Below are 27,766 nucleotides of genomic sequence, written 5' to 3'. Positions count from 1 at the left end.
TTTCTGGTGAACGCAAATGATACAGAAAAGAGAAAATGTAAATGAATTTATTTATAAGAAATCAAGAATATATAACAGAATGCTTACACTTCTGTTAAGGTTTAGTGTGAGGTCACAGGTCAAGGTACTAATAAGAGTGTTTGGGATGTCTGCTGCCATGAAACAAAATGGAAACTTGATTGATAGCAAGAGGGTTGAAGGGAGAGAGTGTGGTGGAGAAAGCAAAGGTCAGGGAGCCATTTCCCTTCTCTGCATGTATAACAATCAGCTCTCTCCAAAACAAAATGTAGATGATATTGATCAATATGGCATATGTTGTGCACATTTCTCAGTGTTGTGAAATGTCATTATATATGGAGTTCTAATGTTTTAGTAGATTGAATACTGAAATGAAATAGTTTACAAATAAAATTGTGGTAGTTTTGATGCCAAGTTTAAAGTAATTACAGTGTACCTGTTTACTAATATCGAATGTGTGTGGGTTTGTTCTTAGCAAGATGTTAAATTTAGTTTTAAAAACCAATTTGGATAAAGTTGTATAACAAATCCCTCATATTTGTTTTTTACTCTGTAATTTTTCTTTTAAATTCTCTTTAAAATAGGTCTGGTTTGCATGAAGTCTAGTAGTTCGGTTGTGGAATTGGTTATGCTACTGTGTTCTCAGGTGAGTAACAGGAAAAAATGTTGGATTAAAAGTAAATTCTCGCATGACTTTATTATAAGGAAATTATAATTGTTTTAGTAGATATTTTTTGCTGTAATAGTGTTTGAATTTGCAATTTTAAAATAATTTTATTTGTATTGCAAAAGGATTACTTCTTGTCTTTGATATTAACAAAGACTACAAAGATAATTTTGTAGTGAGTGCTGAGAGAGAACAGATAGATGAGAAACAGGTTTTTAGAATCACATTAAAAAATGTCTAGAGCGAATGATCTTGAGGTGGCTAAATTTCTTTGCTGAATATATTAAGGTTATAGAAACAGATTTATTTCTAAACCTTGTGGAGTGCCACTCTGACTCCCTTAGGAATAATGGGTTTACTTCCCTTTTGTGTATAGGTTATAAAATGAGTGATAAATAATTTTGAATTCTTGTCATTGCTAATTATTTTTGACATACAGAGTAGATTTGGGAAAACATCAACAAAAGTATGGCAGCCATCATAATAAGATGTAGTGAATAAATTCCTAAAGTAAAATTGCTTTCAGTGTTCAGAAATTTTATACCTCATGTAAACTTTAATGATTTTTAGAACACTTATGTAAAAATCATGGTTTTTCTTTTCTCTTTTGCAATTAAACAGATGAATGTTTTTACTGAGAGTTTTCTTTGTAGTCTTTTAAAAATGATATCTTGCTGGTAGTAAATTCCGCTACTTAAAACTTTAAAATAGCCTTTTTTAATAGGAAGGGTATTGGTCTAGAGGTCAAGGGTTCTGACCCATTTCAAAACCTTTGACCTTCATTTACAACTCTTGTGGTGTACTTGCCTGACGAATAAGGATAATGAAAAATTAATGTTTCTTTGCATCGATTTATTCATTTTAGCGTTTATATTGCCAAATTTATTTAGACTGTGCTGATGGACATTTCATGAATACAAATTAAAGAATCATAGAAGGTGTGAAAAATCAATACTATGCATTGTCAATAAAGTGCAATAAGAACAATTACTTCTAGAGATTACACTTAATGGATTTTTATAATGAACTTTTGAGGAGTGGTTATGTTTCTAGTGAGCTTATTATTCTTAGATTTAGCAAGAATCATGTTTTTATAATTTAATCATCTCCTTTAGAAAACTCCATTCCTTTAAAAAAGCTTAATGTAGAAAATTTTTCATTAACTAATCTGATTTGAAATAATTGCTTATTTCTTGGATCTAAGTTACCATATGCCATTCTTAAACCAATACAAAATTATCCTTACTTTTAAGAAGCATTTGTTTCTTCACAGAGTATGAAACTATTTATACTGATATAAATGTTTCATAGATGAATTTTGATAACAAAGTTCGGCTTTTTAGTTCAGAAGAATTGAATATATTCTTGATATATCAAAGCTGTTTCAGATAGTATATTACATAGTTGAATGTTAGAAGCTAAAAAGATGAAGAATGACATGTTTTAAAGCACCTATTTATCATGTATGTCACAGGGCTGTTTAATACTAATCTAATCAAATGGGATATGAAGATCACTTAGTAGAATAACTTGCAAAAGTCGGATACTGTCAAGATTTTTGTTTGAATAAAATCAAATACATTATTGGTTATTTGAAGTCCTTACCATTTTTTATGAGTTCTTCAAAAGTTCCATGGCATCTCTATAAGATGTAGCACAGTGTGAAAAATGATGTGAAAAATGAAGCTAGAATTAGCTCCAGATGTATACAGATTGTTCCGGGGTGATAATTACATTTTTCACTTTGAATTTTCCTAATTCAAAGAGGTCAGCTTGGCAGTCACAAAAGTGATTTATTTTGTTAAGAAGTGAACTGTCTTTTTCTACATGAAAGCTTAAGAGATATGAAATTGAATTTGAAGTCGACATTTTGCAGATCCTGGGTGGGGATGGCTTGAGTTTGATTGATAATTTTTTTTAGTATGAGATAGGGTGGGAAGTGAAAAGCTAGCATATTGCTAAAATTTTAATTAATTTTTTAAGGGGAGATGGAGAGGATTGAGTGCCAGAGATCGAAAGATCAGGTCAAAAACTCCTTTTTAATCACATAAATAATGGGATATGCTTATGAACTTAACATCTGCAAATTTGATTTAAAACTTTACAAATTAGTTGGTGTTAATTTCATGACAATCAGCCATGTTCTGATTATTTTCTTTGAATCCATTCAGAACTTACTTTCTTTTTGCATTCTTTTTAACAAGGTGTTTAAATTGGCCACATTTTATTACAAAAGAAAGATTAGGACCTAAATTTAAGAAATGTGGAAATGAACACATTTGTTTTGCTGTCGTTAAGACCAAACAAATCACTATATATTTTCTTGAGGCTTCACCTAGGATTATATTTTTCAGTATTCACTTATTCATTATTAGGTTGATTAGACAACATTTCATATTTTATCTCATTTACATTTAACATTGTTAAGGCAAAAATCCTGTTATTTAGAGTAGGAAAGCTTTCTTAACGTACTCAGCATTACATTTTTGAGTAAAGTTAAATACTGAAGATTTGTTAAATTAGGTTTATTCATATATTGAGTCACATATATATGTAAAGTAATTCAAGAGCTACTTAAGCTTCAAAGGTAGATTTAAATTCTTTTTGCTTCTTTAAAATAAGATTGTATACGTTCTTCAGGAAACTGTACCCTCTGATGCCTAGAAAAAAATTGAACAAATTCTAATTTACACTTCAGATTTAGTTTTTCACAAGCATGTAACTTACTAGTGCCTACTATTTGTTGTATATGTGTGTAAACCTTATAGAAATCTATAGGAATTTAAAGAAAATGCTAACTATTTCAACTAATATTATTCTAGCATTGTGTAGTGTTTGTATCATGCTCATTTGACATTAATATCATTTTTGAAAGAATTGACATTGCATTCAAGGCCACTTTATAAAAGCGTTGCTTTGCTCATCCTAATTCAGTCTGACATACATTCCAATAACACTACCTCCCTTCTCGGGTTTAAAGCTAAATTTATGACTGTGCATTGTGAAGTGCATCATTTAAAAATGGTTTCAACCCAAACATCTAATAAATAAATAATGTGTATGGCTACTCAGTAGTAGACTTTCTAGACTAGAAATCATTCCATCGGATACTCAACAGTCCACTATCGGAGAGGGCTGTCAGATAAATCTTATGGTAGCTGCATTCATGTCCTGTAAATCACATATTATTGTCTGAGCCTTCTGCCAGGTCATCTATTCTTTTCCCATTTATCAGAAATGCATAGAGTATATAGAAAAACTAGAAGCACCATGTAGTCTGGCCTAGCATCCTGTCTGAGTAATTAATTAGCAGCAAAACATAATTTAAAATGCCATTAGTCCGATTTTTCTTTAAAAATTGTTTTATCAAAATACGTAGATTGTTCCTATTTTGGAATTTTTTTTTTCACATGAAGGTTATGAGATAAGATTTGGTCATTTTAGATTCAGGTGTGTGTTTCCACACCCCTTAATTATTAATTTAAAAATTATAATAAGAACCAGATGTTACCATTTTTATGATTCCTTTATGGCAGTTTTATGTTGAATTTTTGCTACTTGAGGTATCTTTTTTCCTGAATTTTTATGGTAAAATATTTTTTCCCTTCAGTATCCTCTAATTTTTTTCTAAATCTGGTTTTCTTCTCCTTTTTAAGTTTGTCTCTTCTAAATATGTGACATTAATGTTATTGCTCTTGGCTTTTTATTTCATGAGCTTTTCCTTTTTGTAGTTGTGATGAGTATTTTGAGTAAAGTAGATAATTGAAACAAACCAAGGTGGGGGCAGGAGAAGAAAAACAAACCAGCTCTATACCGTGGCGCAAAAGTGTCCTTCATTATCAGGTCTCACTTATTGCTTGGACCTTACTTCTTACCACTTTGTTTTTGTAGTCTCATGCTCAATTTATATATTCTCAAACTACGCTGAACTATTTCAAGTTACTCAAATGTGCCATCATAATTTTGTCTGTTAGTGTATGCTTTTTCTTTCCCTAGAATTTCCCTCTTTCAAATTTGGTGACTCTAATGGTTGACTTCTCATCATTCAGAACTGAGCTTAATTGTCCTCTTCTCAGATCATCATATCTATAGTTGGTATCTTTTTGCTTATCTTCATTTGCTTATCCTCATTTTAGCACTCCTCATAGGATGTACAACCAATTTTAGGTATACCTGTAGCACTTTTTACTTTTTTGTTGTCAGCTTCCCTGTCTGTATTCTAGGCCCTGTGAAGGTAACAACTCTTTCTGTTTTGCCTGTTAAAGTATACCTGGCCCTCAGCACAGTCCCTGGCACATGATGGCTGCCTAGTGAATATTTATTTATTTATTTATTTTCTATTGAGGTTTTTTAAATTTTTTATTTATTTTTTAAATTTTTTAAATTTTATTTTTTATAAACATATATTTTTATCCCCAGGGGTACAGGTTTATGAATCACCAGGTTTACACACTTCACAGCACTCACCATAGTACATAACCTCCCCAATGTCCATAACCCCACCCCCCCCCAACCCCCCTCCCCCCATCAACCCTCAGTTTGTTTTGTGAGATTAAGAGTCACTTATGGTTTGTCTACCTCCCAATCCCATCTTGTTTCATTTACTCTTCTCCTACTCCCTTAAACCCCCATGTTGCATCTCCTCTCCCTCATATCAGGGAGATCATATGACAGTTGTCTTTCTCCGAGTGACTTATTTGCCTAGTGAATATTTATAGATAAATAATCCAGCTTCCAGCTACATGGCAGTCTTTCTGGAAATGGAAAGCTTCCTTTGACTCCTCTCTGCTCCAAGGCTCTAACTCTGTTGTTCATCCAGAGCTCCCACTGCCTGTTATTCCTTTCATTGTTTAAGTTGCCTGTGATTTTTCTTTCTCTTCCAGTAGACTATAAGTTTCTTGAAGGCAAGCACTGTGTTTTGTTTCGTATCTCCAAAATCCAGCATAATTACAGTTCAACCAAATATTTATGTATTTGTGTAATTAATAATTGAATGATAACAATAGTCTTAAGTCAACATATTTTGGGCCTTTGCCTTTTGGTCTTTTTCACTGTGAAATATTCCCATACTTCTTGTATATTATTGTGTGTGTTTTAAGTGTTCATTTTTTTTTTAGAAGATTTTATTTATTTATTTAACAGAGATATCACAAGTAGGCAGAGAGGCAGGCAGAGAGCCTGATGCGGGACTCGATCCCAGGACCCTGGGATCATGACCTGAGCCGAAGGAAGAGGCTTTAACCCACTGAGCCACCCAGGCACCCCTTAAGTGTTCATTTTTATTTTCAGGTATCTTGTCCTAACCCAGTTCTGTAGTCGTGTTCATTTATAAATAGGGTCTTTGTCTTTTCATTGTCATTTGGCTTAGTTTTACCTCTTTAAAAAAAAAAAAACTTGTTGAAGTATAATTTATATACAGTATATATGCACATAGTTTACAATTTGATGAATTTTGACATATATACAATGATGTAATAACCATTTCAGTCTGGAAGGTTCCCTGTACCGCTTTGCAATCATTCTCCATCCCTGTTTTCTACTGATTTGACTTCTGTTAAAGTTACTGAGTTTTACTGATTGTAGAATTTTTTATTTAAAGATTTTATTTTTATTTATTTGACAGATAGAGATCACAAGTATGCAGAGAAACAGGCAGAGAGAGAGAGGAGGAAGCAGGCTCCCTGCTGAGCAGAGAGCCCGATGTGCGGCTCGATCCCAGGACTCTGAGATCATGACCTGAGCCGAAGGCAGAGGCTTAACCCACTGAGCCACCCAGGCGCCCCTGATTGTAGAATTTAATATAAATGGAGATTTACTTCTTTTTTTTTTTTTTTTTTTTAAAGATTTTATTTATTTATTTGACAGAGAGAGATCACAAGTAGAGAGAGAGGCAGGCGGAGAGAGAGGAGGGAGCAGGCTCCCTGCTGAGCAGAGAGCCCGATGCGGGACTCGATCCCAGGACCCTGAGATCATGACCTGAGCTGAAGGCAGCGGCTTAACCCACTGAGCCACCCAGGCGCCCCGGAGATTTACTTCTTTTAATTGTGGTGCTTGGATACTCAGAGTGTGCTGTATTTAGGGTATGCTTAAACTTTTTTCATTTAAATTCACTATTCAGTATTAAGAAAGTGTTCTTTTTTTTTTTTTTTTGTAAGAAAAAAATTGAGCTAGTTATAAAAAGGATAATCTTTTTGCCAGAGTAGGAATTTTTTTTTAAATTTCTTTTCAGCGTAACAGAATTCATTGTTTTTGCACCACACCCAGTGCTCCATGCAATACGTGCCCTCCCCAATACCCACCACCTGGCTCCCCGAACCTCCCACCCCCCACCCCTTCAAAACCCTCAGGTTGTTTTCAGAGTCCATAGTCTCTCATGATTCACCTCCCCTTCCAATTTCCCTCAATTCCCTTCTTCTCTCCATCTCCTTATGTCCTCCATGTTATTTGTTATGCTCCACAAGTAAGTGAAACCATATGATAATTAACTCTCTCTGCTTGACTTATTTCACTCAGCATAATCTCTTCCAGTCCTGTCCATGTTGACACAAAAGTTGGGTATTCATCCTTTCTGATGGAGGCATAATACTCATAGTGTATATGGACCACATCTTCCTTATCCATTCGTCCGTTGAAGGGCATCTTGGTTCTTTCCACAGTGTGGCGACCGTGGCCATTGCTGCTATAAACATTGGGGTACAGATGGCCCTTCTTTTCACTACATGTGTATCTTTGGGGTAATTACCCAGTAGAGCAATTGCAGGGTCATAGGGAAGCTCCATACTGTTCTCCAAGTGGTTGCACCAACTTGCATTCCCACCAACAGTGGAAGAGGGTTCCCCTTTCTCCACATCCTCTACAACAAGTATTGTTTCCTGTCTTGCTAATTTTGGCCATTCTAACTGTGTAAGGTGGTATCTCAATGTGGTTTTAATTTGAATCTCCCTGATGGCTAGTGATGATGAACATTTTTTCATGTGTCTGATAACCACTTTTATGTCTTCATTGGAGAAGGGTCTGTTCATATCTTCTGCCTATTTTTTGGAATTTTGAGTATAAGTTGCTTATTGGAAATGTAAATGTCTTCTTAATGTATGCATATTTTTTCCTATAAGGAAATCCTATACTGTGGAGCTTTTATACAGCAGTGTGGTGAGGCCGTTGACTATAGTTTCAGGATGTTTTATTTTTAGGATTTGTTAGGTTCATTTCAAATGCTGTCTCTTTTACAGAACTTGCTTGCTTGCTTTTTTGCTAGCTTGATTTATTTACTTACTTTATAGTTGCTTATTTAAGTTCCACTAGTTAACATAGAATATAATATTAGTTCAGGTGTACAGTACAGTGATTGAACACTTCGTACACATGGTGGCTCATCACAACAAGTGCCCTCCGTAGCCCCTGTCACCTATTTAACCAATACCTCCCCCCTCCCCCCATCTCTTGTCGGTACCATTGGTTTGGTCTCTATAGTTAAAAGACTCTTTTTCTTGTTTGCCTCTTTCTCTTTTCAAACCTCTCCTTTGCTTGTTTTTTTTTTTTCCCTTTAATTCCACATATGAGTGAAATCATAAGGTATTTGTCTTTCTCTGACTGACTTGTTTTGCTTAGCATAATACTCTAGCTCCATCCACGTTGTTACAAATGGCAGATTTAATTCTTTTTATGGTGGAGTAATATTCCATCACACACACACACACACATACACACACACGCACACACGCACACACACAGAGCCCACATTTTATCCATTCATTTGTTCATGGACATTTGGAATCTTTTCATAATTTGGCAACTACAGATGATAGTTCTATAAACATTGGAGTATGTGTATCCTTTTGAATAAGTATTTTTTTAAAAAAATATTCATTTATTTGACAGAGAGAGAGAGAGAGAGATCACAAGTAGGCAGAGAGGCAGGCAGAGAGAGAGGGGAAGCAGGCTCCCTGCTGAGCAGAGAGCCCCATGCGGGGCTCGATCCCAGGACCCTGAGATCATGACCTGAGCCGAAGGCAGAGGCTTAACCCACTGAGCCACCCAGGAGTCCCAATAAGTATTTTATTTGTTTGTTTGTTTGTTTTGGGTAAATACCTACTAGAGCAAATGCAGAATTGTACGGTAGTTCTATTTTAATTTTTTGAGGAACCTCCATACTGTTTTCCGTAGCGGCTGCACCAGTTTGCATTGCCACTAAGAGTGTAGGAGGGGAACCCATCACTGTAATCATTTAATCATTATTAAATGAGAGGGGAACCTTTTCTCCATATCCTCACCAACACTTCCTATTTCTTGTGTTGTTGATTTTAGCCATTCTGACAAGTGTGAGGTGATATTTCATGTAGTTTTGATTTGCATTTTCCTGGTGATGAGTGATATTAAGCTTCCTTTCATTGTATATTTTGGCCATCTGTATGTTTTCTTTGGAGAAATGTCTGTTCATGTCTCTGCCCAATTTTTAATTGAATTATTTTTTGAGTGTTGAGTTATATAAATTCTTTATATATTTTGGATACTAACCCTTTATCAGATATGTCATTTGCAATATCTTCTCCATTTTGTAGGTGACTTGTAGTTTTGTTGATTGTTCCTTTGCTGTGCAGAAGCTTTTTATTTTGTGAAGTCCCAATAGTTTATTTTTACTTTAGTTTCCCCTTGCCTCAGGAGACAGAAGTTGCTAGAAGGAAGTTGCTACAGTCAGTGTAAAAGAACTTACTGCCTGTATTCTCTAGAATTTTTATGGTTTCAGGTCTCACATTTAGGTCTTTATCCATTTTGAATTTATTTTTGTGCTTGGTATATGAAAGTGGTCCAGTTTCACTCTTCTGCATATTTGCTATCCAGTTTTCCCAGTACCATTTGTTAAAGAGACTGTTTTTTTCCCCATTGGATATTCTTTTCTGCTTTGTTGAATATTAGCATAGTTGTGGGTTTCTCTCTGGGTTTTCTGTTCGTTTCATTGATCTCTGTGTTTATTTTTGTGCCAGTACCATACTATCTTGATCACTGCAGCTTTGTAATGTAACTTTAAGCCTGGAATTGTGATGCATCCAGCTTTGTTTTTCTTTTTCAAGGTTGCTTTGGTTATCCAGGTCTTTTTCTGGTTCCACACAAATTTTTGTATTGTTTGTTCTAGCTCTGTGAAAAATGATGTTGGTACTTTAATAGGGATTGCATTAAGTCTATAGATTTTTTTGGGCAGTATAGACATTTTAACAGTATTTCTTCTTCCAATCCATGAGCATGGAATGTTTTCCCATTTCTTTGTGTCCTCATTCAGTTTCTTTCATTAGGCTTACATAGTTTTTAGAGTGTATGCTTTTCACCTCTTTGGTTAAGTTTATTCCTGGGTATCTTATTGTGTTTGGTGCTTGTAAATGGGGTGATTCCTTAATTTCTCTTTCTGCTGCTTCATTATTGGTTCATAGAAATGCTACAGATTTCTCTATGTTGATTTTTTATCCTGTGACTTTACAGAATTCATGTATCACTTCGAGCAGTGTTTTGGTAGTCTTTTGGTTTTCTATGTTGAGTATCAGCAAATAGTGAAAGTTTTACTTCTTCCTTGATGATTTGGATGCCTTTGTTTCTTTTTGTTGTCTGATTGCTGTGGCTAGGACTTCCAGTACATGTTGAATGAATAAAAGTGGTGAGAGTGGACATCCCTGTCTTGTTCCTCACAGTAGAGGAAAAGCTTTCAGTTTTTCCCCACTGAGTATATTAGCTGTGGCTTTTTCATATTGCCTTCATTATGTTGAGATATGTTCCCTCTAACCCTGTGTTGTGAGTGTTTTTATCATGAATGGATGTTGTACTTTGTTAAATGTTTTTTTTAAAAAAAATGATCATATGGTTATTCTTTTATTAATGTGAGTATTACATTGATTGATTGGTGAATACCTAACTACCCTCACAACCTAAGAATAAATCCCACTTGATTATGGTGAACGATTTTTTTAATGTATTGTTTGGTTTGATTTGCTAGTATTTTTTTTTTTTTTTTTTTTTATTTTTATTTTTTTTTTTTATTTTTTTTATTTTTTCAGCATAACAGTATTCATTATTTTTGCACCACACCCAGTGCTCCATGCAATCTGTGCCTCCACAATACCCACCACCTGGTGCCCCAACCTCCCACCCCCCAACCCCTTCAAAATTCCAAGATCGTTTTTTCAAAGTCCATAGTCTCTCATGGTTCACCTCCCCTTCCAATTTCCCTCAACTCCCCTCTCCATCTCCCCTTGTCCTCCATGGATTTGCTAGTATTTTATTGAGAATTTTTGTATCTGTGTTCATCAGGGATGTTGCCCTGTAGTTTCTCTTTTTCAGTGGTGTCTTATTTGGTTTTGCTGACCTTATAGGATGAATTTGCAAATTTTCCTTTTTTATTTTTTGGAATAGTTTGAATGTTTGGTATAATAGTTGAATGTTCTTTAATGTTTGGTAGAATTTGTCTTTGTACCATTGTGGTCTGGACTTTTGTTTGTTGGAAGTTTTTGATTAATGATTCAGTTTCTTTGCTGGTTTTCAGTCTGTTCAAGTTTTCTATTTCTTCTTGATTCAGTTTTGGTAATTAATGTTTTTAGGAATTTATCCATTTCTTCTAGGTTGTCTAATTTGTTGGCATATAGTTTTTCATAATCTCTTACTATTGTTTGTATTTCTGTGGTGTTGGTTGTTATTTCTCCTTTCTTATTTGTGATTTTATTTGGGTCCTTTATCTTTTCTTTATGTTAAGTCTGGCTAGAAGATTATCAATTTTATTGATTTTTTTTTTAAAACAGCTCCTGGTTTCATTGACCTGTTCTATTGTTTTTTTTTAGTTTCCAGTTATTTATTTCTGCTCTAATTTTTATTATTTCCTTCCTTCTGTTGGCTTTAGGCATTGTTCTTGTTCTAGCTCCTGAGGGTGTAAGGTTAGGTTGTTTATTTTATATTTTTCTCACTTCTTGAGTAGGCCTGTATTGCTATTTTGTCCCTCTTCGTACCACTTTTGCTGCATCCAAAGGTTTTGGACCACTGTGTTTTTTCATTTGTATTTTTTTTTCCATGTATTTTTAAATTTCTTCTTGGATTTACTCATTTTTTAGGTAACATTTTGTCTAACCTCCATGTATTTGTGTCTTTCCAGATTTTTTCCTTGTGTGACTTTTAGTTTCATAGCATTGTGGTCTGAAAAGGTAAATGATATGACCAGTCTTCTTGTATTGTTGAGTTCTGTTTTGTGATCTAGTATGTGTTCTGTTTTGGAGAATGTTCCATGTGCACTTGAAGGGAATGTGTATTCTACTGTTTTAGTTTGGAATATTCTGAATATGTCTATTAAAACATCTGGTCCATTGTGTTATTCAGAGCCATTTTTTTCCTTGTTGTGTTTCCGTTTAGATGTTCTTTCCATTGATGTTCATGGGATGTTAATGTCCCTTATTATTATTGCATTACAGTTAGTTCCTTTATTATTAAATGTTTTATATATTGTGTGCTCTCATGTTGGATAAATAGTTATGATTGTTATATCTTATTGTTGCATTGTCCTCTTTATTATTGTGCCCTACTTTGTCTCTCATTATAATCTTTTTTAAAGTCTGGTTTTCTGATATATGTATTATTACTCTTACTTTATTTTGACCTCCAGTTGCATGATAGATGTTTTTCCATCCCCTCACTTTCAATCTGCAGGTGTTCTTTAGTTTATAATGAAGCTCCTTAGGTAGCACATAGATAGGTCTTCTGTTTTTATGCATCCTGACATCCTATGTCCTTTGATGGGAGCATTTACTCCATTACATTAAAAGTGATTAATGGATAGATATGATTTATTGCCATTTTGTTTTTGTGGTTGTTTCTGGAGATTTGCTCTGATCCTTTCTTGTCTTTGTCTCTTCATATTTTGCTGATTTTCTTTAGTGATATGTTTGTTTTCTTTCTCCTCCTCCTTTACATGTTTATTAGTGGTTTTGATATATGGTTACCATTTGGCTTATATATATTAAATAGTAGTCTATATTAAGTTGATTGATACTCGTGTTTGAACCCATTCTTTTCTTTCTTTCTTTTTTTTTTTTTTTTAAGATTCTATTTATTTATTTGACAGACAGAGATCATAAGTAGGCAGAGAGGTGGGGGGAAACAGGCTCCCTGCTTGAGCAGAGAGCCCGATGTGGGGCTCAATCCCAAGGACCCTGGGATCATGACCTGAGCTGAAGCCAGAGGCTTTCAGGCGCACCTGAACCCATTCTTTTCTAATCTCCCCATGTTTTAGGTATGTGTTATTATATTTATATCCTTTTTTGTGTGTGTGAGTTCCTTGACTGATTTTTACAGAGCTCCTCATTTGTACAACTGTTCTTGTGTTTCCTGCCTTTATACTGTTGGTTTTGGTCTTTTCTTCCATTCAAAGAGTCCCCTTTCATATTTCCTGCAGTGCTGGTTTAGTGGTCACAAACTCCTTTAATTTTTGTCTGGGAAAATTGTTATCTCTCCTTCTATTCTGAATGACCGCCTTGCTAGATAGAGTATTGTTGGCTGCAGATTTTTCCATGAGCACCTTGCAATCTATCATACCACCCCCTTCTGGCTGGTCAGATTTCTGGTGAAAATCTCCAACTTGCCTATTTATAGGTTTTCCTCTTGTAAGTAAGGACTTCTTCGGTCTTGCTGCTTTTAAGATTTTTTCTTTACACTGGATTTTCCAGATTTAATTACAGTATGTCTTAGTGTTGGCCTGTTTCGTGGATTTTGATGGGAATTCACTGTGTCTCCTGGATCCGGGTGTCTGTCTCCTTTCCCAGATGAGGGAAGTTTTCAACTATTACTTCTTTAAATTTTCTGCCCCCTTTTCTCTTCTTCTTCTGTGATTTTATAATATGAATGTTACTATGATGAGTTCTCTAAGTCTTACTTTGTATAATTCTTCTTTCTCTCTTTTGTTCAGTTTCCAGATCACTAATTTGTTCCTCTGCCTCTTTAGCCTTCTGTTCCTTGCATCAAGTATATTTGTAATCTTGTTTATTGCACTCTTCATTTCTAATTCTTTTAAAACTCTTTTATTCTGTAGGATAAGGGTCTCACTGATGTCTTTTCAAGCCCATTGAGTATCATTGTATCATTGCTTTAAATTCTCAGTCAGATACATCACTTATATCTGTTTTGCTTAAATCTCTGGCCTTATTGTGTTTTTCATTTGGGTTAATTCTTCATTTTGGCATTTTGTCTAATTACTTGCTGCCTTCTGTGTGTTGGTAAAGCCATTTATGTCTCCTGTTCCTGAAAGTGATGGCTTTATGAAAAAGAGGTTATGTAGTGCCAGCACCTGGCATTTTGGGAACTGTTTCCTCTGTGTGCTGCATGTGCTCTTCTGTTGTGTTCCACCTCTTTATCCTTCAGGCCATTTGTCCGCAGAGCCTGTCCTTGCTTGCTGTGAGCAGTGTTTTTGGACCCTGGCCTGGGTGGAGCGAGTTTTAACTAGGTGTGCTGTGGCCTGCTTGTGAAATGAGACCTGTCACCACCTCCACTGGAGTTAATAACCCATGAAACTCTGGTTGGGAGGCATGGTGTGGGGTTTTTTGGTTTTTTTTTTTTTTTATTTGCGTTTTTTGCTTGTTTTCTGTGGGAGGGGCCTGCTGCATGAAATTGAGGCAAGTGTGACTGAAGTAGTCTGTGCCACTGGACTACAGGGTGCTAGGGCTTGATATAAGCAAGGTAGTCAGCCAGTATCGGTGTTATGCTTCTTCCTGAAGGTGACTCTGTGTTACTGAGGAGCAGGGAAAGGAAATGGTGCCATCTACCTCATTTGTTCCTGGAGAGGTGTCTGTGTGAAGGCTGCCTTTCAGGGACACTTCTGAGAAGAATGAATAATCTCCATACTTTGTGCCCCAGGGCTTCCACAGATCCCTGTTTATATGCTTGTCTGTTCTTGTGTTGCTTGCCTGACTTTTCTCCAGGAGCGGCTAAGCTTGCTGACCTTTGAAACTTTAAGGTTTGATCCCTACTGGTTGTAGGGATTCTACAAATTCAACCCGTCTCATTTTCCAAGCCAGTGTCTTTGGAGAAATGTTCTCCTCTTGTGTTCCCCTGTGTGTTCTCCTCTCTCTTGCCCGTCTGTTCCCCTGTGTGTTCTCCTCTCTCTTGCCAGTCTCCATGCCCACAACTACCTCCCCTTCACAGCTGCTGTGATCCATTTCTCCCCTAAACCATGTCTTTGCACTTCCTACCTCCTTCCATGTTGCCTTCTCTCTCCCTTTAGTTGTATAGTTTGTTCTGTCCATCTTCAGATGAATTTCTGGGGTATTAAGATTGATATGATAGTTATCTAGTTGTGTTCATGGGACAAGGTGAACCTAGGGTCCTATTGCACTGCCATCTTCTTGCTCACTTTTCTCCAGAGCTTTGTGTAAATTTATCTGCTTGAGTCCTCCTATTTGGGCCTGCTTGTGGTATTCTCTTTTTTGGCAGACATGTATCAGATGCTTTTAAGATAAGCCCCTCCTGTTAAAGAAATATAATCAAATGATAGAGACGATTTATTGTTATACAACACATATGTTTATAAGGACTTGAAGTGAAACACAAAAATAGAGGGGCAGGGAGTAGAGTTTGGGACTGTCAGTCCTTATTTAATCTAATGTCCATTTTATTTCTGTCCTTGAGTAGCTCATCTTAGGTGACTGTGACTTGCAGTAAAAGTTTTTTTTAGTTCCATTTATGTTTTATAATTTCATCAGGATCAATGAATATTAAAATTCTTAAAGCATTTCCTCTGCTTCTTTCAGTACCTATAGTTTTCTTTGGTTGGTTTTGTGGTAGCCAGGTGCTTGTTTGATCAGTTCTCACCATCCAAAATTTCTAGTGGACCAAATCTGCATGTGTGTACTGTGTGATAACGGGTGTTCTATGAAAGAAGTGCAGAGTGGTAAAAAATTCAGTAAATGTTGTTTGAATTTAATTAGCTGTCTTTACTAGAGGGTCCCTCAGAGCCTTTAGTAGATGTGTGTGGGTGTGTGCACATGTGGTATAAAATAGATATGCACTGTATATTGTTGAATGTGTAATGGGACTAATATTAGCATGTTTGAAACAGAATCCTCTTTGTGGCCATAGGACATGTGGATGAGTTTTGTAAAATGCAGCATGAGGAAAGTTCCTGTTGCATCAAGGGTGAGACAGTGAATAAATGCAGGAATTGTCTCTTTTTTTAGTACTCTGTTTTTGTTTTCTTTGCCTCTCCAATCACAGTGACTAAAGAAAATCACTGGATACATAAAATTAGTTATTCATGAGACATTGTGATTATTTTTGCTTCATTTAGAAGAAATTATGTCGTCATTTTTTCTCTCTCCTTTGTAGGTAATTTGGACATACTCCCAGTTTACATGTTATTTCTTCAGAAGTGATGATAATAAGAGTTGGTAATTCTTTCCAGAACATCTTAAGTTTAACTAGGTTTCCGTGTGTGTGTGTTTGTGTATTTTAGGATAAAAGCAAATTTTTTTTAGTACAGGTTTAGGATAAATTCAAATATTTTGACATCAGTTGATTATATGGCTATTTCCTATGTTGAGTGAGTGGATCACATTACATTTTTAGGCAATATTCTAGTAATTTATACTGTATAATAAAATTCAAGTATATAGCATAAAGTCTTGAAAGTGGGGTCAGAATATATTTTATATTAAGGATATTACATATATTATTATTGAGTCATTTATAGACCTGAACTTTGGTATGCACTTAATGAGATCCAAGAGGTTCAAAGAAAATGAAATTAATCTATGTGAATGTCATATGATATAGTTTCTGATGAGATATATTTTCAGTAAATATTTGTCAAATAAATGAATAAAATTTTAGCAATAGACTGTAGTTACATAGCCTAATCATAAGTGGCAGGTTCTCTTTACATGTCATCCATTTATTCATCCAAACAACCAAGATTTGAGGTAGCTTTCAATCAAAGCCTAGATGTAATAAAAATACAAAGTCATTGTTAAAGAGTTAATAGGGTTAAAGAATTAAGAGTGAAGATATTACCCTGCTACATAAGGCCAGGCTTTTTCACTGAAATTCTGTAGTAATTCCATGTTTTATAAAGTATAATTTATGTGTAAGGGCATTTTCTTGCGACAGTAAACAAAAAGAATCTATCTTGGGATCCTTAACCCTGAAAATTGAGTAGATATTGGAATGCTGTAGTTCACATTCATCCAGGTAGATTTAAAAGCAAACATTAAATTAATCGATGGGAGTGGAATTTGTTCTTCTTCTGATACAATCTGAAAACTCAATCTGTGATATGTATAGATATTTTGGCATGAGAGCATATTACCAAAATCTCTGTGCTATATTATTTAATAAAATAGTCATTTAATATATTTCTTCTATTTTAATATGTTTTCTTCACTTTTATTGGAAAGTAAAAATAATTCTAATCCTATTAACTCTTACTTATCTTCTGATCTTAGCTTACATGCTCTCAACAGTGGATTTAACTATGTTTCAGAGTTCCAGTTTACCAAGATGAGTGCTAAAGAAGAGTTAAATTTACAAAAGCTCTGTTAGTGTCATGCTATAGTACAATTTTTGTTTCTTTCATTAAATGAAAAAACTCCTTGAAGTCAGGAAATGATTTCTTGTTAATTTTATTCTGTAATGCTTCAGAGTGTTATAATAACGTTAATATTTGATAGATATTTTTGAATAAATCAATGTATTTACCATATTTAGGTAAAATTTCCCTCAAAATTGAGTTTTGATTCATTGAAAAGTATTTAAAGTATTGAAAAGTATTTAAAGAACAGATATAATTTGTTTAATAAGTATTCAGTTGTTCAATTCGAACAATGTGAAAGACTTCAGCCTTTATACATAGGCTTCAAACCCTGACTCTGAATTCTTTTTTTTTTTTTTTTAAGATTTTATTTATTTATTTGACAGACAGAGATTACAAGTAGGCAGAGAGGCAGGCAGAGAGAGAGAAGGAAGCAGGCTTCCTGCTGAGCAGAGAGCCCGATGTGGGGCTTGATCCCAGGACTCTGAGATCATGACCTAAGCCGAAGGCTGAGGCTTTAACCCACTGAGCCCCCAGGCACCCCTTATTCTGTATTTACTTGTTATAAAGAAGTGTATACATATTAAACCCTTTCACCTGATTAACTTTGGGTCACAAAAGACCTCATTAAAAGAGTTACAAGTGATTAGTTCTCATGAAGAATCAAGTTTGTGCATTGTAGATTTTCTTCTGTTTGTAGATTTATTTCTATCACCTTTAAGTCACTAGCTTCAGAAACTTAGCGTCGATTCAGACATTGTATCTTGTTCTAACAAAAAATATGAATAGATGGTAGCTCTGACAAATGATGTGCTTACCTACATGTATTAATACCTGTATGTCAACATTTCCTGAAAGAAACAAATCTATAACTGAGTAGAAAGATATTCACCAATTTGTTTCAAACTGCTAAAAGTTCCTTGCATGGTAACAGATTTTCCAAGTGTATTAAATTAAATGTTGAAACTTTGATATGCTATAAATAAATCATTCCATTTCTTTGTAACCAACCTTATTTTTTCCAATAAAAATAGACTTTTGGATCAACTGGCTTTTTAAAGATCAGTTTATATGTATTATGGTCCAACTAGGGTTTATAATTTTTTTTATTATGTTTATTTTTATTTATATATTAAATTTAAATTTAATATTTCAACCTATCATTATGTTACCCTTCCTTTTTATTTTTATATATGTTTATACCTCATCCTTAGAAAGAACTTATAGAAAATAGTGAATGTAAATTGCCTTTGAACTTATTATTATCATTCTTTATGACCTTTTGATTATGAATAGGTAAGAATCAATAGGGTAGTGGTTTACATGGAGATAAAAAGATACGCTTCTATTATAGTCACCTATTTTTTGCCTGAGAGCTGCTGTGAATGTTTTATCCTTATAATACACCAAGATTGTGAATGTAGGTGTTCTGTATGAAATGCTCAGAATTAATTTTATGTGCAATAAAGCAGTTGACTTATAAGAAAGAACTAGAGACCTGTGAGCATGAGAGGAAGTCTGAGAGTTAGAAAAAGTAGTTAAAGATTCAAGCTGTATTAACTGATTGTGAAAAATCACAAATGAACTTAAATAATGATGGTTAAAATACTTGAAACAGATTACTGACTTTGTGCTAATGTGGTAAAAATATGATGTTACTTGATTTAAATTTTTATGACATATCTTTTATAAGACAGAAGTGTTTCTTTCTAAACAGCAGCAAGAGCATTAAAAAGTAAATCAGACTAAATTACTGCATTTTACTTTCAGAAAAATATTTAAGTTGATTTGTGAGTGAACATTATGGATCTTTAAGTCTGAATGAGGACCTTTCTAGTGTTAATTTAAAGGGCTTTCTTACAATGAAGAGAAGATAATTTAATTCTGGATGTAGGATTTATTCTGAAATATAGGCGTCCTGTTGATTCACTGGCACTGGAGTTTTTAGAAAACATAACCTTTTAAGGTAAATTTTGTGGAACTGGCATTACACCCTGTGGCTTAGCAGTCTGGTCAGAAGGATGATACCATGCTGACTATATAACTAGATCTTTGAACATTATTCTCAAGGGTGGTAATTGCAAAACAAAGTAATATCAACTGGCACTTAATTCTGCAAGTTCCCTGCTGATTGGGGTATTCATTGAAATAGAACCTCTTCCTGACAGGAAGTCAGCCTATGAGTATGGAGACATCTGAAAATAAAGTGTACTTTAATTGGGCACCCTGCCATTTTACAACTGGTCTTTAAAAAATTGGGATTGGGAAGAGAGTTAGCAAAAGGAAAATACCTGAATGGGAATAATCTAAGCATAACCTTTTTTCTTTGGCTTTCATGTAATTATGAATACAAGTTGGTGTCCTCTCTTTCTCAGCTATTATTGCTTTGTGTTTCTTACTCCTTTTTTTATTATTTCAAATTATCTACTGAAGTTTAAAGTATTACAGAAAGGCTGGGTTAAAAGTATAAAGCTTAAGTTTGTTTTGTTTAATATCGGACTCTGATAACTTTGTGAAGACTGACCTGTAGTCCCATACCATGTATTTTTTCATAAATATTATATAATTTAATGGCTTTAATCAGAATATTCAGAGTTCTTAGGATTCAGATTAAATATTGCTTTCCTGAAATGTTTACCACTGTTTGGCTTAGTTTGTCTCTGAGATGACACAGACATTTTGCACTTTAGTACCCCTATCATAGATTTAGTATATAATAACATAATTTAGAAGGGATAATGATTATGTATTAACAATTGCATATGTATTCCATACATTATTCATTTCTTAGGCAGCTATTTTTAGTTAAGCTGTCATTTTATAACGTGAAAGCATGTATGCGGTTTTAAGAAAATCAAGTTTGAACTTTGATTTAGGCTAAATGAAGTAAGAATCAGAATCCCAAGGATGTTTTTCTAGTAGTAAATTCCTCGCTGCTGGAGGTAGACTAGATAGAGGAGACTGTTGTCTCCCTCTTGGGCAACAAAAGAAGAAAGGAAAAAAGGACATTTTGAACAGGATCTTAAGAGGCTGAGACCAGGAAAAAAATACTGCAATGATAGATTTTGAGTTTTAATAAATTTTTTCCTCTGTCTCTTATTAACTCTGTAACCACCTCAGGCAAATGACTTCACTTGCTTGAGACTCAGTTTTTTTTAATCTTTCTTTCTTTCTTTCTTTTTTTTTTTTTTTTAAGATTTTATTTATTTGAAAGAGAGAGGGAGAGATAATGAGAGGAAAGAAGGTCAGAGAGAGAAGCAAACTCCCGTGGAGCCGGGAGCCCCATGTAAGACTCAATCCCAGGACTCCGGGATCATGACCTGAGCTGAAGGCATTGGCTTAACCAACTGAGCCACCCAGGCCCCTGAGACTCAGTTTCTTGAGTGGAATGGGTGTAGTAGAGATTGTGGTAGATAACATGAGAAAGCATTTAAAACAGTTCGTAGAGCAAAGTAAGTTGTAAATTAGTTACTAGTTTCTGAACCTGTCAGTGTGAAAAGTGTTGTGTCTGGGCTCTTAGCACCTATTCAATAAAGAATTAGAGATCTGCACCAAAGTGAAAGCAGAAAACAGTTTATTAAAGCAGCAGTGTGCTTCTAGAGGAAGGCAGGCAGCTTACCAGAGGTGGAATTAGCCCCGAGGTTGTTTAGGATTGGATAATACTAGTTCTCTCTGGGCTGGGAACAGCTGGGATGTACAGTGGAGGGTGGTCTGTAATGGAGGCTGCTTCCAGTCATTTAGGGGAATCCTCCCAAAGATGAGAGGAAAAATTTTCTACCCTATAGGGTTTGTACCTGAACTGTCATGTCAGTCTTTCCCTGTGGAGGCTGGGCAGTACGTGCAATGCAAATGTATTATAAAATATGTAGGGATTACCCTGGGGCAGAGGTAAAAGAGGGAAGCATATGTTCTGCGTCTGTGGCTCTTGGTCTATTAGCCCCAGGTTCTTGGAAGCCACAGAGTCAGGATGTTGTGCTCCTGGGCTCATAATGTGTGGCCTATTTATCACCGTCCGTACTTCCAGCTTCTGTCTCTGTTCTCCCCTCAAGGACTTGGGTTTCTGTCTTGGGGCATTCCTTCCACTGCTCATACCTAGCTTCTACCTAACAAATGTGTTTTTAACAGCATACGAGATCATCTCCCTTCATTCAGTATTTTAAAGTGACTCTTGTTTTCTTTTCATGAAATTAATTTGATTTTTTAGATCTTTGCCTCACAAATCCAAGCCACCATTTTCTGTAGTGTCTCTTTTAATATTTTCTTTCCTTCCAATGGCTATATGCTGAGTCTAGTACATTTTCATCTTGAACTATAGAATATTAGAGATGGGAGGGTTCTCATAGATGGGCAAGTTTTTGCCTTTTCCAACTAGACATGGTTAATGGGTAACATTTTTCATAGGATCCCAAGGGCGATTCTATTATTTTCTCTGCTAGCTGTATTGATAGCTCTTTTTAGGAAAGCCAGTAAAGTACAGTTGCTCCTTGAATGACACTCTTTGAACTGTGTGGGTCTGCTTATATGATGTTTTTTGGATACAGTACTATAAATGTATTTGCTTTTCCTTATGATTTTCTTAATTACATTTTTTCTCTAGCTTATGTAATTATAGGAATATAATATATAATGCATGTAATATATGAAATATGTCTTGACTAATCAGTAACACTTCTGGTCAATAGTGGGCTATTAGTAGTTAAATCTGGGGGGAGTCAGAAATTTACGTGGATTTTCAGCTGTGTGGGATCAGTGTTCCTAACCCCTGCGTTGTTCAGGGGTCAGCTGTATACATGAAGACAAGTGAGATTGATGGCATTATAGGGATTACTGCTGTAATGATTTTCAAGGGTCTTTTTGTATACTTCAGTCCTTTAAATTTATACTACATTACTTTTTTTTTAAGGGGGGGGCAAGGGAGAGGAGGAGAGAGAATCTTAAGCAGGCTTCACACCCAGCACTAGCCCAACATGGGGCTCGATCTCACAACCCTGAGATCATGACCTGAAGTGAAATCAAGAGTGGGGTGCTTAACTGACTGAGCTACCCAGGTGCCCCCTACTACATTACTTTCAGCACACCCTCTTTGTTACCATGGCTGAGAAATCTGTTACTAACAGTTAATCTAGTTCACTAATGATTAACTTTTTTTCCTGGCCAAATATATCATTATCATTAACAGTTGTTTACTATGATGAGTCTCAGTTGAGTCCTATCAGAATGAGGGAGACAGTAAGGGACAAGGGGAGGTTATCACTTGAAAAAGAGCCTCTATACAGTATCACAGATTATGATCCAGTTTATTCCTTTATTAGTGAAATTAACTTTTTCCTTTCTATTGATTTTACCTCCTTCAGTACATTCTGACAAATTTACTTTCCTAGGAGAGTCTCTTTAGATTTCCTAAGAGAAGCTATAGTTTACTATCTTGACAAATTCAAACTCCTTTGCCTTATTTTCAAGGTCTCTAATAGCTGTTTTGTTTTATTTTATATTCTGTGCTGCCTTATGAATAGTATTCAGGTATTTGACATATGTGTTTTGTACATCATGCCATTTTCTTGGTAGTTTATCAAAAACCAAACTCTCTGACCCTATACCTATTCTCCACATCGTCCTGATCCTTTCTTTTCCACATTGTGCATTTACATATAGTGAATATGATAATGTGTACTAATGTCCTAAATATTGGTTGTATACTGCATTCTTTTTTGATAGTAATTATATATTTTTGAAGATTATTTGGAAGTTTATCATTGGGCATTCAGTTAAAACAGTGGTATTTTCTTTTTTTAAAAAGATTTTTTTATTTGTAAGTAATCTCTACACCCAACATGGGGCTGAAACCCACAACTCTGAGATCAGGAGTTGTATGTTGCACTGACTGAGCCAGCCAGGAGCCCCAAAACAGAGGTCTTGTTTTATTGGGTCTCCTGGTTTGTCAGTTTATTCTTGTTATCATTTGCTACATAGTTGAGGGCAGATTTAATTTTGGTTTCTTACTCTTCCTTTTTGAGAGGAAAGATGATCTGTTCCTTTACCTAAAGAAGCTTATGTATTTGCTTAATCTTTCAGAGTTTGTCTCATCATATTCGTTTCTATTCAAAAGATTCTTTATTGTTTTGCAGCACTAACCTAATTTGTGAGAATAGGGTCTTATTTGCTAGTATTGTAAGTTAAGAAGAAAGTTGCTTCGGTAGCAATGAGAAAGAAAATAATGGGGGAGAACTTTTTTAAAGAAGCTTTCTATTTCTTATCAGTCTTTACTCCAAGTCTGGACTACTGCCTTATTTATTTGGACATTTGGCCGTAGTATCTTTGCTTTGCTGCTGATTGTCAGAAATTGCCCTAGGTGATTATCTGCTTGTTATTAGTAGCTCCACAGCCCAGCCTTCAGTTTCATGTAGCCTGATAGGCTTTATACTTTGCAAACTAAATGGACTTTCTGGAACTGAAAACAAAACCAATCATAACTCAGTCAGTCACTGTTAGAGCCCACACTTAGAGAAGGTGACTTGTTTTAAAAATTTTTCCAGCTCCTGTCATATTAATTTTTTTTAATGTTTTTATTTCTCTGAATCTTGACTTTTTTAGTATATGTGCTGCCGAAGCGAGTACTGAATCTTGACTTTTTTGAACTTGTTAGTAAACTTCACTTTTCTTCAACCACGTTTCTGTTGTTTTAATTTGATTTCTCTAGTGATAGGATGAAAAATGGGTCTTCAAAAATATTCATGTGAAATCCCTGGAATCTTTGTCAATGCTACTGTATTTAGAGACAGGATATTTTTTGTGTGATTCAGTTGAAGATTTTGAGATAAGGGAATACTCCTGAATTGTCTGGGTGGGCCCTAAAAGCCATCACATCTATCCTTACAAGTGAGAGTCAGATAGTTATTAAGAGATAGGCACACACAGGCGCCTGGGTGGCTCAGTTGGTTAAGCATCTGCCTTCAGGTTCAGGTCATGATCTTAGGATCCTGGGATTGAGCCCCATGTCAGACTACCTGCTCAGCGGAGAGCCTGCTTCTCTCTTTCCCTCTGCCCCTTTCCCTGCTTGTGCACTTGCTCTCTCTGACAAATAAATGAATAAAATCTTAAGGAAAAAAAAATAAAAAGAGGCACACAGAGAAGGCAATGTGAAGATGGAGCAGAGCAATGTGGCCGCAAGCCAAAGAATTCTGATAGCCACCAAAAGCTGGAAAAGGCAGGGAATACTTTCTACCTTAAAGCCTACAGTAGGGGAGCAGCTTTGCCAACACATTAGGTTTTAGTTCAGTGAAACTGATTTTGGATTTCTGGCATCTATAAGTTTGAGAGAAAAGTCTTAAAGTTTGTGTCTATTTGTTCCTTCAGCCACTACCTATCTAGCATGCTTTGATGATCTCTGAGTGTTCTTAGTGCACTGCCTTCTTGCCTTCACCTGACAGTGTATAATTTCTTTAACAAGCATTTGGAAAATTGAATCAGATAGTATTGAGAAATCAGAGATAGAGAGTACCACCTTTAAAATGTTTCACCATAGCTGAGGAGACAAATAACCAATTTGTGAAGTTATTCCACACCCCCCAAATGTAAAATAAGCTAATATTGCGTGTATTCCTAATGGAGATGAAATTGATAGGAATAAAATACTGCTACAGAGATGTATTATTGATTATATGTTTCATTAGTCCTGATTTATTTGTGATTCAAAACGGGGTTATCATGTATTTCATTGTATCACTATTTCAGTTATGTTGTGGGTCAAAGAATGACCTATATGATGATGTTTATCCCAACATATTTTAGGACTTTTGCATTATACTTGAAGCTAATATCAGCTAGATTCGTATTGGTGCATTGAGAAATATTTGAAAGAGCTAAGGATCATTTGAAAGAGCTAAGAACCATTCTGGACAGTAAAGTCTTCTTCTATACCAGAAGAGTCATAAGCATACTGTAATTGGCTGCACTATTGGCTACACTTTGTGGCTATCAAGAACCATAACATAGGGACGCCTGGGTGGCTCAGTTGGTTGAGCAGCTGCCTTCGGCTCGGGTCATGATTCCGGCGTCCTGGGATCGAGTCCCGCATCGGGCTCCTTGCTCGGCAGGAGCCTGCTTCTCCCTCTGCCTCTGCCTGCCATTCTGTCTGCCTGTGCTTGCTCTCTCTCCCTCTCTCTCTGACAAATAAATAAAAAATAAAATCTTTAAAAAAAAAAAAAAAAAGAACCATAACATGTTACTGTAGCAAGCACTATGTGTGTCTTAGATAGTATACATTAAGATCAGGACCAAAGCTTTATAGATAGGTATAGCATGAATTTAGAAAAATTTAATTCTAAAGAATCATCATTTCATAGCGTAAACATAAAAGATATCTTATTTGCCCCTAATGAATATTAAAATGAATGCAATGCTTTGCAGTTCCTTTCACTTGATGTAAAACTGCTCTGACATTGAAATCTCACTTTGTATTAACGTTAAGAATTTACTCAATGAACACATAGTATCGGTTTACAGTGGTCACTTTTAGAGTGGAAGACCCCAAATGGTAAAACAGCAGGAGAGTTCTCTGTTTTTAGTTAAAAACTGCTGTTTTCTATATGCCTTATTTACTACATGTTTAATTCTTAATGTTGTGTGCTGTGGGATCGGGCATGCAAAAGTCAGCAGAAAGAGTTCTGGTTTTTACATCTAGAGCTATTACTTGCTGTACAATAATAAAAGCACTATTTTATTGGGTTACTTGTAATTAACTTCAGCGCTAGGCATTCATATAAATCATTCCTAATCTGTTTTCTTTAGATTTTTATTCTTTTAAACTGGTTTAACGTACTTGCTTTCTGTTATCTTTTTTACATATGGATTGAGATTGTAATTGGTTTTTGGAATTAGGCTGTCAGAAAGCAACATATATGTGAATTCGAGAAATGATTGAGGCAAGTTAATGAATTTTGTATAACATTTTATAGAGATTGGTTACCAAAATAAATATTCTCTAGTAGTAGTGTTTTGTTGTGAACCTTAGTAAATGATCATTCTCTCATGTTTAAAAGTTTCTACACATTTGAAAAGTTAAAATGACAGCAATTACTAATTAGAAAATACTTATCCTTTTGATGTCTTTCAAAATCCCAGAAAGCATTGACATAAGATTTCTTTTAACTCCTGTTAATTTTCTGACATTTAAAAAAATTTTAGACATTTGAATCTTCATATGTTTTCCACAATATTATTTGAAAAATGCCCTTTTATAGATGATTAGTAATTTATATTATTCTGTATGTTATATTATTCTAACTTTTTATGATTGTTAGTTTAAAATGGAAAAAAAATTGCAATAGAGCCATACTTTTTTGGATAAAGAAAGAAGCATTTAAAAAGAAACCTATTTGGCTGAGTTTAAGTTCACAATATATGTTAATTTAAAATAAATATTAGAACAGAAAACTTTCCTCTAAAACTACCTTTATTTCATAAATACAGTGATCTGTAGAAAGAGTTTAGAGGTATAAGATAATTTTGTTTTCTCCCATGATAGACAATCTTGATGATCTTATAAAATGATAGGTATATTGAAGTGTGGGGGATAGGAACGCATGAAGAAAGCTGTTTTCAGCCATGTCATGAAAGCACTTTTAAAAATAATGCAGTTGGTAAATATTTTTTACTGTTGCTGAGTACACTAGAGTATTTAAAAACTTTTAAAATAATTAGCCATTTTATATAGTTTTAATGGAAGTCTTTCATGTTTCCTCTCCAGCAGTCTCTAATGAACACTCCCTGTAATTTCAGTGCAGGCTTTGAGATTCCCTATAGACTTGACTTCAGACCTCAAAGGGCAGCAGTTGCCATATGTCTGGAGAACTGGAGTTGCCAAATAGACTGACCATGTACTAATAGGACACATTTATATAGTTCTTGAATGTGAAGCCTTGATAGAAGCTTAATGATGATCATCTGTTGAGAGCTTGTAGCTGGAAAGGGTTAGAGCAACTTTTGTCACCTTTATTGAAATCAAGATTTCAGTATTGATTAGTAAAAGATCTTGGCTAAATTGATTCCAGTTTGGAAGTTATTTGAAGGATCATTATTGGCTGGAGAATATGTTTTTCCTGAAAAAGTTTAAAAACAGGTTTTTAAAGGGACTTGTAAATGTATTTAATGTATGCTTAAACACAGTGGTAAGAGGATTTTTTTTTTATTATTTACAAATAATTTAAAACTATAGTACTTACATAATTAATTGCATGGTTATCTCAGTCTTTTGGATTTTTAAACTTTTGCATTCTTTATTCCAATAAATGTGTTCTAAATATTCAGTTCTTTGTTCATAGTTGACATTAGAAATATTTGTTAATAAACAATTGTAAAATTGAACCATTTGCCAATTCAACTTTAGTACTTTTTCTTTTCTATTTTCCTTTAGTCTGTAGTGAGATATATATATATATATATATATAATATATATATATATATATATTATATATAATATATATATATATTTCATTTATAAACTGAGCTATAATATTTGTACATATTAGATGTGCATTTTAGAA

General features: G+C 34.8%; 1 protein-coding gene across 5 annotated transcripts in view; it reads left to right on the top strand.

Moving 5' to 3' along the window:
* LRBA (LPS responsive beige-like anchor protein) overlaps window positions 1-27,766 on the top strand; it is a 755,230-nt gene that overhangs the window by 237,657 nt on the left and 489,807 nt on the right. For all 5 annotated transcript variants that reach the window (XM_047717621.1, XM_047717620.1, XM_047717619.1 and 2 more), the window contains exon 34: window positions 603-664. In XM_047717621.1, the coding sequence (XP_047573577.1) occupies window positions 603-664 (62 nt within the window). The remainder of the gene's footprint in view (window positions 1-602; window positions 665-27,766) is intronic.

The sequence above is a fragment of the Lutra lutra genome, chromosome 2, assembly GCF_902655055.1.
Source record: "Lutra lutra chromosome 2, mLutLut1.2, whole genome shotgun sequence".
Classification (NCBI taxonomy): Eukaryota; Metazoa; Chordata; class Mammalia; order Carnivora; family Mustelidae; genus Lutra; species Lutra lutra.
The sequence above is the reverse complement of the archived record's forward strand: the minus strand, read 5'-3'. Positions and strand labels throughout refer to the sequence as shown.